The sequence below is a fragment of the Xenopus laevis genome, chromosome 3L (assembly GCF_017654675.1).
Source record: "Xenopus laevis strain J_2021 chromosome 3L, Xenopus_laevis_v10.1, whole genome shotgun sequence".
NCBI classification, from domain to species: domain Eukaryota; kingdom Metazoa; phylum Chordata; class Amphibia; order Anura; family Pipidae; genus Xenopus; species Xenopus laevis.
In genome coordinates this window covers 12,726,502-12,739,480 of record NC_054375.1, presented here as the reverse complement: position 1 = coordinate 12,739,480, position 12,979 = coordinate 12,726,502, and the positions used below count along the sequence as shown (strand labels likewise).

Below are 12,979 nucleotides of genomic sequence, written 5' to 3'. Positions count from 1 at the left end.
TGCCATTTTCCCTGTGCTCCCAGGCAGGGCAGTCCTAAGAGTCTGAGTACCCCAGGGTAGAGCCCTGCAGGGTGTTGGGTACCCCCCAAAAAAGCAGCGAACCTGTAGGTTGTAGGAAGGACTTTCAGATGCAGGTTGGGGGGGTCTGAGGGTTTGCAGGTCAAGTTGTGGATCTTAGCAAGTTTTATTCCTTTAAAAGTTTTTAAAAATGTTTTTTTTTCTACCTAGCCCACTAGTGATGACATCACTTCCCGTTTCCAGCAACGGCACTTCCTGCTTTATGGTGGTCAGTGTGTTTGGCGGATCAGTTTGCAGATCAGGCAGTTGCGGGTCAGGTAGTTAAAAATGTGGGTGTGGGTTACAGGTCCGGGTTTCAAAAATTGTTTCCGCGCAGGATTCTACCCCAGGGTGGGGCCACTATATTAAAGGGATGGTTCACCTTTAAGTTAACGTTTAGTATTTTATAGAATAGCCGATTCTAAACAACTTTTCAATTGGCCTTCATTAGTTGTTTTTTTTCAATATTTATGTTTTATTATTCAGACTCTTTCCAGCTTTCAAATGGGGGGGTCACTGACCCCTTCTAAAACCAATGCTCTGTAAGGCTACACATTTATTGTTATTGCGTCTTTCTATAACTCTATTCAGGCCACTCCTATTCATATTCCAGTCTATTAATGCATGGTTGCTGGAGAGCTGGTGACTAAAAAGCTAAATAACCCAAAAAACACAAATAATAAAATAATAAAATATGATAACCAATTGCAAATTGTCTTAGTATGATGCAGAGAGGGATATTCTAACAGTTAATTTAAAGCTGAACAACCCCTTTAATAGACAAGTGAATAACCAGGTGATTTGCATGAACTTATGAGGGGTTATCTCAGTTCCACTTACAACTCTTAGGGCCCCAGGCCACCAATGTTTTTAACTCTTAGGGCCCCAGGCCACCAATGTTTTTAACTCTTAGGGCCCCAGGCCACCAATGTTTTTAACTCTTAGGGCCCCAGGCCACCAATGTTTTTAACTCTTAGGGCCCCAGGACACCAATGTTTTTAACTCTTAGGGCCCCAGGCCACCAATGTTTTTAACTCAATTGCTTTAGCAGGAGCCCCCCGCCCCAAAAGGACGTCTCATAACCTGGAGAAAGTGGTACCCAAAAAACAAATCCAGTTTAGTCATTGGCCAATATCAAGCTCCTTCATATACTAAATGTCTGGTATAGTGACAATAGGCTGGTGGGAAGTGGATGGAATTCCAGTGTTAAGAAAAGGGCCTTGGACTTGAATGGAAATGCTGTTACATTGTGGCCTATGGAGTAAAGCAATATTCTAGTTCCCTCCAATCATTAGAGATCAGTATGTGTCCCTATGTCTTTCAGCCCCGTCATGTACATATTAATCAATTAACCCTGCAGAGATATTAACCAATTCCCTTCTTCAACTAAACCCCTGTATCAGCACCACCACCCAGTTTTACCCTCACACAACCGCTCAGTCATCTTTAGTAGAACGAGGCACAGGAGCCCCTTCCCTCAATATTCACCATAGGGATTAAAGAAAAACACAGAGACATATTTATGGAGAAACCTGGCGGTGAGCACAGGATTTATTACAATTAATAGGCAATTTATATTTGGGCCTCCCTAACAGTGGATGATCCAGAGGAAGGAGAAAAACCCTAGAGTGCTATGGGGGCCAATCTGCACTGAAGGTAAAAATTCCTTCCTGACTCCTAGAAACGGCAGTCGGTTCTACACCCTGGATCATGGCTAGACCGCCCCCTACCTATACACCCTCACCTATACACACCCACCTCCTATTCACCCCTCACCTATACACACCCCCTCAACCTTCTCCTATACACAACCCCCACTTTCCCTCCTATACTCAACCCCCTACTCTCCCTCCTATACACAACCCCCTACTCTCCCTCCTATACACAACCCCCCACTCTCCCTCCTGTACACAACCCCCTACTCTCCCTCCTGTACATAACCCCCATTCTCCCTCCTGTACATAACCCCACTCTCCCTCCTATACACAACCCACTACTCTCCCTCCTATACATAACCCCCACTCTCACTCCTGTACACAACCCCTACTCTCCCTCTTTTACATAACGCCCACTCTCCCTCCTATACACAACCCCCTACTCTCCCTCCTTTACACAACCCCCTACTCTCCCTCCTTTACACAACCCCCTACTCTCCCTCCTGTACACAACCCCCTACTCTCCCTCCTTTACACAACCCCCTACTCTCCCTCCTTTACACAACCCCCTACTCTCCCTCCTGTACACAACCCCCTACTCTCCCTCCTGTACACAACCCCCTACTCTCCCTCCTGTACACAACCCCCTACTCTCCCTCCTATACTCAACCCCCTACTCTCCCTCCTGTACACAACCCCCTACTCTCCCTCCTGTACACAACCCCCTACTCTCCCTCCTGTACACAACCCCCTACTCTCCCTCCTGTACACAACCCCCTACTCTCCCTCCTGTACAGAACCCCAACTCTCCCTCCTGTACATAACAGACAGACACACACAGACATACGCTCTCGGGGTAGGTCGGTATTAAGGAAAGGATTTAGGCCGTGGTGGTGGGTCGGCGGCAGCAGGTGAGTCTTTGAGTGGAATGCTGAAAAGAAAAGATTTAGAAAATGTTAAGATAAGAATAAAGACAAATACTTGTTTCTTTAGGATATTAAAGGCTCGGTGTTGCTTTAAGAGTGCACTATTTGTTGGGCCTTTGGGGACTGTTTGGGTCTTATTGGCCTACTATAAAATCAACACTTTATCTGCAGACTTAGATCCCTGTCAGCAACCTCTTACACCCTAAAGGCAGCCAAACATTGGTCTATGGGGTGCGCCCACAAAGTGATCAGCCTGCGGGCTCAACAGACAGGGTGTATGACTTCCTTTCTATTGTTCTGATTGAAAATGCTCAGAAGAGCAGGAAGTAAAGTGGAGCTGCATTGGACAACATGAGGTATCTCTAGAAGAAGGGTAATTGTCAGTAAATTGATACATTACCCAAACCCTGCGGAGCCTCTTCATTATGGCCTTCTTGACCCGTTTTCGGAGGGTCGGCCTTTCTATCACCGGAGGAACTTCAAAGGTCTCTTCCGCCTCAGGAGCTTGTTCTTTATCTACTTCTTCCTGTTTCTCCTCCTCCGGTGTAGGAGCTGGTTTGTCCACATGGGCTCCCTGTTGTCTCTCCTCCGTCTCTGCAGCAGAAGCTTGTTGTTCTCCTGGAGCTCCGTCTTCCTTCTCCTCCTCCGCAGGAGCTTGTTGTTCCTCAGGGGCTCCCTCTTCTGTCTCCTCCTCCCCTGGAGGAGCTGGTTGTTTCCTGGGGGCTCCCTCTTCCATCTCCTTCTCCACGGAAGCAGGAGCTTGCTGTTGTCCAGGAGCTCCCTCTTCTCTCTCCTCCTCTGCTGCAGGAGCTTGCTGTTCTCCTGGAGCTCCTTCCTCCTTCTTCTCCTCCGCTGCAGGAGCTATCTGTTCTCCATCAGCTCCCTCTTCCTTTTCCTCCTCTGCTGCAGGAACTTGCTGTTCTCCATCTCCTCCCTCTTCCTTCTCCTCCTCAGCAGCAGGAGCTGGTTGTTGCCCAGATGCTCCCTCCTCTCTCTCCTCCTCAGCAGCAGGAGCTTGCTGTTCCCCATGGGCTCCCTCTTCTCTCTCCTCTTCCTTAGCAGCAGGAGCTTTCTGTTCTGCTGGAGCTCCCTCCTCTTTCTCCTCCTCTGCTGCAGGAGCTTGCTGTTCTCCAGGCGCTCCCTCTTCTCTCTCTGCAGCAGGAGCTATTTCTTCTTCAGGAGCTCCTTCTTCTTTCTCATTCTCTGGTGCAGGAGCTGGTTGTTCCCCAGAGGCTCCCTCTTCTCTTTCCTCCTCCTCCTCCTCCTCCGCAGGAGCTTGATGTTGTCCAGGAGCTCCCTCTTCTCTCTGCTCTTCCACCGCAGGAGCTCCTTCCTCCTCTCCCTCAGCTACAGGACTTGCCTTTTGTTCCTCACTAGATTTGAAGGGAAAAAAATTTCATTATTGTCATTATTGTAAAGTGGCAGTAAGTGTAATTGAAAGTGTGTAGTGCAAAATACATACCCCACAGCCTCCTGCAGCTTCTGCTCCCTCTCCCAGAGCGTCATGGCAAGCTGGTGAAGGTGCCATTGGATAGTCTGCGGGTGCAGGGGAGGCACAAGGATAGGAGCAAAGGGGAAAGAAAGGAGACAGTTATGATTATGTCTGTATATGTACTGCTAATAGTACCTTTATACGCTGAGGGCAGTGAGGGTGTGGGATTCCCATGTGATGGGGGAACTTACATTCTGCAGCCGCAGATACTCGACATGCTGCCCCCATCTCCGGTGTTCCGATGATGCTTCCTGTGGAAGGAGAGAGTCAATGTTAATAATAGAATTATTATAGAGACACACAGTGAATAATAACCTCTCCTATAATAATAATAATAATAGTGACACTTACAGGAGGCAGCAACTCCTCACTGTAGAGGGCGATACACTCCCTCTCGAGCACTTCCTGTAACATAAAGAAAGTAGCAGTGTTACACAAGAGCTGGCAATCTAATATCATTTATTCTCTATTTATCTAGACATCTATTCTGCATTACATACCAGATAATGGATCAACACCCAGTACTCATAAATGTTGTCTCTGTGCGTCGTCCTCGGGTCGCTGAAATATCGAAGAATAAAGTCCTCTCTGAAAAAGAAAAATATCACTGAGCGTTAATAAAAACATTTTCCAGCCTTATTGCCCTTGCACTTACCCCTGGGGCAATAGCAAATGATTCCCAACATGTAATAAGAGCATTTATGTTTTACTTACAGGACGACGTTCTTGCCGTAGTGGACCCGGTAGTGATGTTCTGCGGGAAAAACACATTTATGTTAAATACTGAGCTAAAGGGGGGAAGGAATTCACATATAATAAAATGTAGGAACTGATAAATAAAATAGGATTTTACCGTAATAAGAGGCAAGGGCCTTAAAGTCGGTGTCTTCCTCCCTGAAGTCCTCCAGGACGACGTACAGCGTCTGTAAGTGAAAGGAAAGAGCATTAGGGACAGAATACTAAATGGCTCTAAATGCTGCTCACAGTCAGTCTGGATCTGAGGAGAATAGAGACAGAAAAGGGTTTCTATGGGGCAAACATTGCAGGAATAAGGTGATTTTATTCAGAAAAAAGTGGTTGTTTTTCCTGGATGTCAGTTCTACCCGCACAGAGGCAAATGGTATGGCAGCTCCCACCTGTATGTATAAAAGGAAGCAGTGCAGACAGACAGACAGACAGCTGCTTAAGGAGAGCTTATATAGAAGAGTGAAAGGGAAACAGCAGTTTAGATGAGAGAGGATTTATTTTACACTGAGGCATTACCAGGAGAGATGTCTTGATCGTTATCTCCTCCATCGTCGAGACCTAAAGGGACAAATGGACACAATCAGGCAAAATGAAGTCACGGTTACAGGGTTTGTTCACCTTTAAATAAACGTTTAGTATGATGTAGAGAGTGATATTCTGAAACAATTTGCACTTGGGTTTCATTTTTTATTGTTTGTGGTTTCGGAGTTATTTAGCTTTTTATTCAGCAGCTTTAAAAAAAAACAATTGATGACCAATTGAAAAGTTGCTAAGAGTTAGCCATCGTATAACATACTAAAAGTAAACTTAAAGGCAATTATTTCCTTCTGTATATTCCCCTATTTGTATTAATGCTGCTGATAGCGATGAATGGGCTTCTTATAAATCCCATATACAGTAACCGTATGGGCTCATATGCACAAAGCCACGTGGGACCCCCCTCAAGTGAATTTAGGGCAGATTTGCTGAAGAAGAAATCATGTGCTGAATCAGTTGAATTTGCAAGATTTACCTCTTCAAGAAGATTCTCCGATGTTAAAAAAATAAATTGGGGGCGGCACAAGGCCGGGGCACCCCAAGGGGGTCTCCCTAAGGATCCCCTGGCTCTCTCTTACACTGTTCAGATGAAGATGGATGTGACTGAACAATGGAGAAGCCAAAAATAAACCCAGGTGTTATCAGGCAGGTGTAACAGCAAAATCACAGTCCAAAAAAGCAGGAAAAGCTCTGTAGCAATCTGTATAGAAAAGAGAATAAAAAGGCAAGTTAATGAATTTAGCGCTTAATATTTCCTATATAATACAGAGGAAGGCAGAGATCTATTGTCCCCTAAACTTGAGCTTTGTCAGGTCCTGGGCCCTTTTTCTTTATTGTAGTAAAAGTTATTTGTCAAATAACCCCAGAGAGAATATACACTTAACCCAGAGCCAACCAACGGACTAAACCAACTGTCAAATCCCTATGGATAAAGTCACCTCTCTTCTATGGGACCTGCTGTATGTCCCCCCCACTCATTTACTATCACCCCCTACTGTCCCCATGGCACGTGCCTCTGCTTCCCACCCCTAGTTACAGACTGGGGGGCACCAACTATCTAATTTTTCACTAATTTAAGGGATATTTGGCAAAAAAATGTCTTGGAGAGAATATACACTTAACCCAGAGCCAACCAACGGACAAAACCAACTGTCAAATCCCTATGGGTAAAGTCACCTCTCTTCTATGGGATCTGCTGTATGTCCCCCACTCATTTACTATCACCCCCTACTGTCCCCATGGCACGTGCCTCTGCTTCCCACCCCTAGTTCCAGACTTGGATAAAGGGAACATGTATTTAGCTACAATGTTGGTACATAAGAGCAGGGCTGGGGGCAGATACCAGGGGGCAGAGGGGCAAATCTCTAAGGAGCCTGTCAGTACTGGGAACACAAATTAAGCAGCTTATGGTGAGGTACAGGGGTCCCCAAATGTTCCCTTCATTAATAAATGTAAATATTTGCTGACAGTCCTGTATAACTGCCAAATCCTGGTCTGTGTCTCCCAACCAGCACTAAGATTAAAGGCTCCTCCCAAGCACATTTTAGGGGAAAATTCTCTAAATTCACTAAAATCAGTGAGAGGTGCAACACCCACTAGTCTGGGGGAAAAACCTTGCCCAAATTCCTGCCTCTTTTTGCACTAAAATAAAGTTTTTTGGCAATAAATCTCCCAGAGGGAAAGTCCACTTACCTCTCACCACAGGGCCAACCAACGGACTGAACCAACTGTCACAACGCCCGGGTGAAGTCACCTCTGTTTCCTGCTCTTAAAGGGGAAGTGTCCCCTTTTGATGAGTGAGGTTTATATGGCATTTATTTCTAATTAGATGTGCAGTACATACACAGCCTATTAAGTACACTGAGTATTGCTTTGTATGTGTGGCCTATTGAGTCTGTTGGATCCATTCATTCATCAGCCAGGGTTCCAATCAGTGCTGCTGCTGTTGTTCATAGCACACAAATTATATATACATATATCCAGCACCCGTAGTGGCTATATCCTCTTTGTCTATTAAACTCCCACCAATCCAACTATAATTAGGCCTTTGGGTTCTATAGTCACTCACCGTTCAATCCACGTGGCCCGGGTGCTCTTGGCCCGAGCCCTACACTTATGATTTCAAGTTAATCCCCCGCACACAGCCCATCTTGACATTCATTTACAGGTAAAATATATGGATTGGCTTAGCCGATTTGTGGTCTGACCCAGGGGCTGCTGCCCCAAGTCTGTCGCTAAGGGAAACAATTTCACCAAGCATCCAAGGTCTAACGCGTTTTGCAACAACGTACTTCTCAGAGACCTCAGTATCCATTATACCACCATGTGTCTTATACCCAAGAGAAAACCCCTCCCAAGGAACTTGTCATATCAATTAACATAGGCAAAGTTTCCGCACACCAGAGTGCTTTAAAATCCAAAATCTTTATTGATCCATAGTAATGGGCACACAGTACGTCTAGCTTGACGCGTTTCGGGCACAGACGGCCTTAATCATTAGCATGTCCGTTATTATGGAACAATAAAGATTTTTTTATTTTAAAGCACTCCGGTGAGCAGAAACGTTGTCTTTTCTTCTTCCTATTCAGTGAGGCGTGGGACGCCAAGAGAATCCAGCGCCCAGAGACAGATCCATGGGCCGCCTGTATTGCAAAGAAGGCTAGCGGTGAGTCAGAGCGGTATTTTCTGTTCTATTTTCTATTCTATCAATTAACATGGCAATTATCAATACATTGAAAAAATGGTTAAAAAACATAATCTAGACTTCATAGTAGTGATATGCGTGCCGGCCCAATACCTGCTGGACCCAGTTCAGGCCGACCCTGCACCCCACCGACCCCGATCCTCAACTTCAACTGCCGGCTTCTGGCTTTATATCCCCTGCGTCTGCTCACCCCGCCCTTTTGTGACATCATCAGCGGGTTGGGTCTATAAAGGGAAGTCAGAAGTCAGGCTCAGGCGGGCGCGGAGAAAAACCCGACCCGCACATCACTACACTACTTCATATTAGATAAATGTATCATAAAGTTCACAAGTTGCAAGTTCATAAGTTACAAATTGTTACTAAATTTCCTGTTGTAAAGCAATCATGTTTCTTTTCATTAGAGGTTTTCTACTTTGCGATATAATCGCTCTTATATAACAGATTAGGTGCTTAATTTCATATATATCTTCTAAAAAAGAGCCGCACTCTCAGGGAGTAAACGATTATAGATAGCTTTAATGCAGGTTACAGACTAACGTTTCGGCCCAACGAGGCCTTTCTCAAAGTGCTAACATAGTATTAAAACAAGCCTTATATCTATGTACTGGCGGGAAATACAACAGTCACAACTATGACGTGAGAACTAAGCGACTGCCTATTGAATACATCACATTAAGTACATAAATAGTGTAAACCAGCCTCACAGTAAGTTTAAATACCAATTTTAGCTTATATATTAAATGTGTTGTTTAATAACAGCCTGGGATGTGTAGTTCAGCAACAGCATGGGATGTAGATAATTAGATGCCATAAGGTATATAACTTAAGAGTGCAGTGATGGAGCTTAATAGCTGCTGATAGAAGCATCAATAATTTTATTGGGGTGTATATAGGGAATTGAGTAGGAGCTGGGACATGGACAGGGAGGCTGATAATATCATATTCAAAGGAAGTCACATTAGTAACATTTGTAACACATTATGTTCACTTCGGTTAACAATCAACTACATAGTGTTACTTAATGGTTTGTTTTTAACCCTTTTATTGATAATCAAGTATGTGAGTATGCTGAAGTGTGTAAGGTGATAACACAACAGACTGACTGATGCATACATCTTAATGACATGGTTTACACTATTTATGTACTTAATGTGATGTATTCAATAGGCAGTCGCTTAGTTCTCACGTCATAGTTGTGACTGCTGTTTTTCCCGCCAGTACATAGATATAAGGCTCGTTTTAATACTATGTTAGCACTTTGAGAAAGGCCTCGTTGGGCCGAAACGTTAGTCTGTAACCTGCATTTCCAACACTCTGACATCACTATCGATTTTCAACTGACATCATCAGAAGGAGCATTGGGGCTTCAGGTAACAGGGTTGTCCCATTCCTGACTAACTCCCATGTTTCTGCTGTATTATTATTATTATTTTATTATTATTAACATGTATTTATATAGCGCAAACAAATTGTGTAGCACTGTAAAGTAAATGTGATTATACAACTAAATCACATATATACATAGAACATATGGAGTTACATAAATTACAATCAATACAGGTACAAAAGGTGAGAAAGGCCCTATGCATAAGAGCATACACTCTAAAGGGAAGGGAATAATACACAAGGTGTGGGAGTGGGCTAGATCGAATTAAGTGGGTGAGAAATGTGGTACTGTATGTGGTGTTGCATTTGGTAGTTAAGCAGAGTGAGGGTGGTCTTCTCGAAAGAAGTGCGTTTTAAGAGATTTCTTCAAAGCAGAAAAGTTGGGAGAAAGTCGGACAGACCGTGGGAGAGAATTCCAGAGGAGGGGTGCAGCCCTTGCAAAGTCTTGAATGTGAGGAGGTATTGAGAGAAGAGTTGAGTAGCAGGTCAGTAGAGGATAGTAGTAAGTGGTTGGGTGAGTATATAGAGATGAGTTGAGAGATGTAGGGTGGGGCAGAGTTATGAAGTGCTTTGAAGTCAGGGTCATTCATTTGAATTTGATTCTGAAAGGTAGCGGATGCCAGTGCAGGGATTGACAGAAGGCGAGGCAGAGGAGGAGCGGTTGCTGAGGTGTATGAGCCTCGCAGCAGTGTTCATTATGGACTGGAGAGGTGACAGTCTCTGGAGGTGAAGGCCAATTAAAAGAGTTACCGTAGTCTAGACGTGATATGACGAGAGAGTGAACAAGGATTTTGGCAGCATCTTGGGTGATAAATGATCGTATTTTGGATATGTTCCTTAGGTGGAAGTGACATGATTTAATAAGTGACTGGTTATGAGGAGTGAATGACAGGACAGAATCTAGGATAACCCCAAGGCCTGGGGAGACAGAGTGATAGTGGAATTGTTAGCTATGATGGATCCTTTGGGATGTTACTGGTGTTAGTTGGAGGAAAGAGAACCATTTCAGTTTAATTTAAGGCAGCGTTGTGACATCCAGGTAGAGATAGGCAGGAGGAGACACTAGTTAGGAGTTCTGGGTTGAGATTAGGAGATGAGAGATAGATCTGAGTATCATCAGCATAGAGGTGGTAGTGGAAACCGTTCGAGTTGATTAATTTGCCGAGGGAAGAAGTATAGAGGGAGAATAGTAATGGTCCCTGGACAGATCCTTGAGGATCCCCAACAGAAAGAGGTAGGGGAGAAGCTGCTACTCCGTTGTAGGAGACACTGAAGTAACGATTAGTAAAGTAAGAAGAGAACCAGGACAGGGCTGTGTCACGAAGGCCAAGCGAATGGAGGGATTGGAGGAGGAGAGGGTGATCTACAGTGTCAGATGCAGCTGAGAGATCAAGTAGTATTAGTAGTGAGAAATGATTGTTGGCTTTAGCGGTTTAGCGGCTTTAGCGGTTAAAAGGTCATTAGTTAGTCGAGTCAGGGCAGTTTCAGTGGAGTGTTGTGGCTTAAAACCAGATTGTAGGGGGTCCAGCAGGTTATTGTCAGGGAGGAATGAGGTTAGTCGGTTGTAGACTAGGCGCTCAAGTAGTTTATGTATCCCACCTATTCTTTATAATAAAGTGTAGGGTATTGTGTGTTTACCATGTATGCGAGAATTCAAATGTCAACGTCAGGGTTGCCAGGCTGGTAGTTTAAAATTAGACCTGGCAACCCTGCATTGAGGGAAGAGTAATGTATGATGGAAGAGTACTGTATAAGGGGAAAGTACTGTATGAGGGGAGAGTGCAGTACGAGGGGAGAGTTCTTTATGAGGAAAGAGTACTGTATGAGGGGAGAGTATTGTATGAGGGAAGAGTACAGATGAGGGGAGAGTGCAGTACGAGGGGAGAGTACTGTGTATTAAAGTGTAGGATATTGTGTGTTTACCGTGTGATCCGAGAATTCAAATGCCAACACCAGGGTTTCTGGTGGTTTATAATTAGACCTGTCAACCCTGCCCGATGCGTTGAGGGGAGAGTAATATATGATGGAAGAGTACAGATGAGGGGAGAGTACTGAATGAACGGAGAGTACTGTATGAGGGGAGAGTATTGTATGATGGAAGAGTATTGTATGAGGGGAGAGTAAGGTTTGAGGGGAGAGTACTTGACGCCCTTAAGCTAATGCAGCATGAAGAGGAATCCCACAAATAAAAATTTGTCGCCCTTAATGGAAAGCAATCAGGCGAGAACAAAAGGGGGTTAGAGATAGGGCTGCCGAGAGAGAGAGAAGTGGGTACTTATGGCCTCCCACTGAGAGGGCATTGCTGTCAGGGCTCACCGTTCCTCTACAGCGCCGCGTCCAAGATGACCGCACCCATAGCCACCACGTGGACATCAGCCTAGTGACGCCGGCAGTGTCATACTGGCCCGCCGGGAAAAACCCGGTGGGCCACCGACCCTCATGGGCCCCCGCCGGGCCAGACCCCTCTTAGGAATATAGGAATTCTATAAAAAAGAGTTTTCTTTCTGCGCCGTCTGCGCATGCGCCCGCTGTTCGCGCATGCGCACTGTGTGCTCATTCGTGCGTGTGGCCCGATCGGCACCTCACAGTAGGGGGGCCAGAGGGGGCCCTGGACAGAGGTCCCGGTGGGCCCAAGGCCCCCCAGTCCGACCCTGGACGTTGGTGTGCAGATGCGTGATGATGTGTCTGGTGCCAAAATTTAAAATAAAAGGACACCAAGGTCACGGGTTCAATGCCCGATTGTAGGATTTGGCTACTTCATTCCTGGCTGTTTCTATTTTCCTGTGATTGCTGATTATTGGATTTTTCTATTTTGATTATTGCCACCAGCCTTTTGAACTATTGCCTGTATCTTGACTGTTTATTCTTGATCCCTTCTGTACCGCGATCTTGGACTTTAACCAGAAGTTTCCTCCTGGGTCCGGACTTCCCCCGCTGAGAGCCGATAGGCCCCCGTGACAATTGCACCTTCACAGCAATGACCTTGGGTGCCGCTGGCCAGGCTTTGGGTGTACAGAACGTTCAAGCAAGAGATGGGTTAGAATTATATTCGTTATCTTATTATTCTTTGCTCAAATGTATTCTATTTATATAACTTAAAGGAAATCAATGAATTGTATATGGAGAGATTGAGACAGATACATTGAGAGAGAGATCATATGAGATGCATAGATAGCAGTAGACTGGTGAATGGTGGATACAGACAGATAGAGAGAGGGAGATAAAAAGATAGATCCTGTAGTAGGATGTCCAGCTTTTGTTCAGCCCCCCCCCCCTTTAGTTCATAACAAAGTTCCAGATGTAGGAAATATCAATGTCTATCAGCCATGGTTTCAAACATTAGACCCCAAATTCCCCCCTAACGAACCATCATAGTGTTTTGTATCCTGGGCATTCTTCCTAAATCTCACCCTAACTGGCCCCGATGGCCTTCAAGATGATGTTTCAGGGGTATCTAGGACGTCAAACAGACACT

The 12,979-nt window shown here is 45.0% G+C and overlaps 2 protein-coding genes across 7 annotated transcripts in view; both read right to left on the bottom strand.

The window, feature by feature from the left end:
• LOC121401205 (fibrous sheath CABYR-binding protein-like) overlaps window positions 1-5,500 on the bottom strand; it is a 37,512-nt gene extending 32,012 nt beyond the window's left edge. The window contains exons 1-4 of the mRNA XM_041585539.1: window positions 5,394-5,500; window positions 4,984-5,053; window positions 4,845-4,884; window positions 4,631-4,718 (exon numbers count right to left, since the gene is read on the bottom strand). Coding sequence (XP_041441473.1) covers window positions 4,631-4,718; window positions 4,845-4,884; window positions 4,984-5,053; window positions 5,394-5,426 — 231 coding nt within the window. The 5' untranslated portion in view covers window positions 5,427-5,500. The remainder of the gene's footprint in view (window positions 1-4,630; window positions 4,719-4,844; window positions 4,885-4,983; window positions 5,054-5,393) is intronic.
• LOC121400994 (WD repeat-containing protein 91-like) overlaps window positions 1-12,979 on the bottom strand; it is a 1,149,255-nt gene that overhangs the window by 448,959 nt on the left and 687,317 nt on the right. The window lies entirely within an intron of this gene.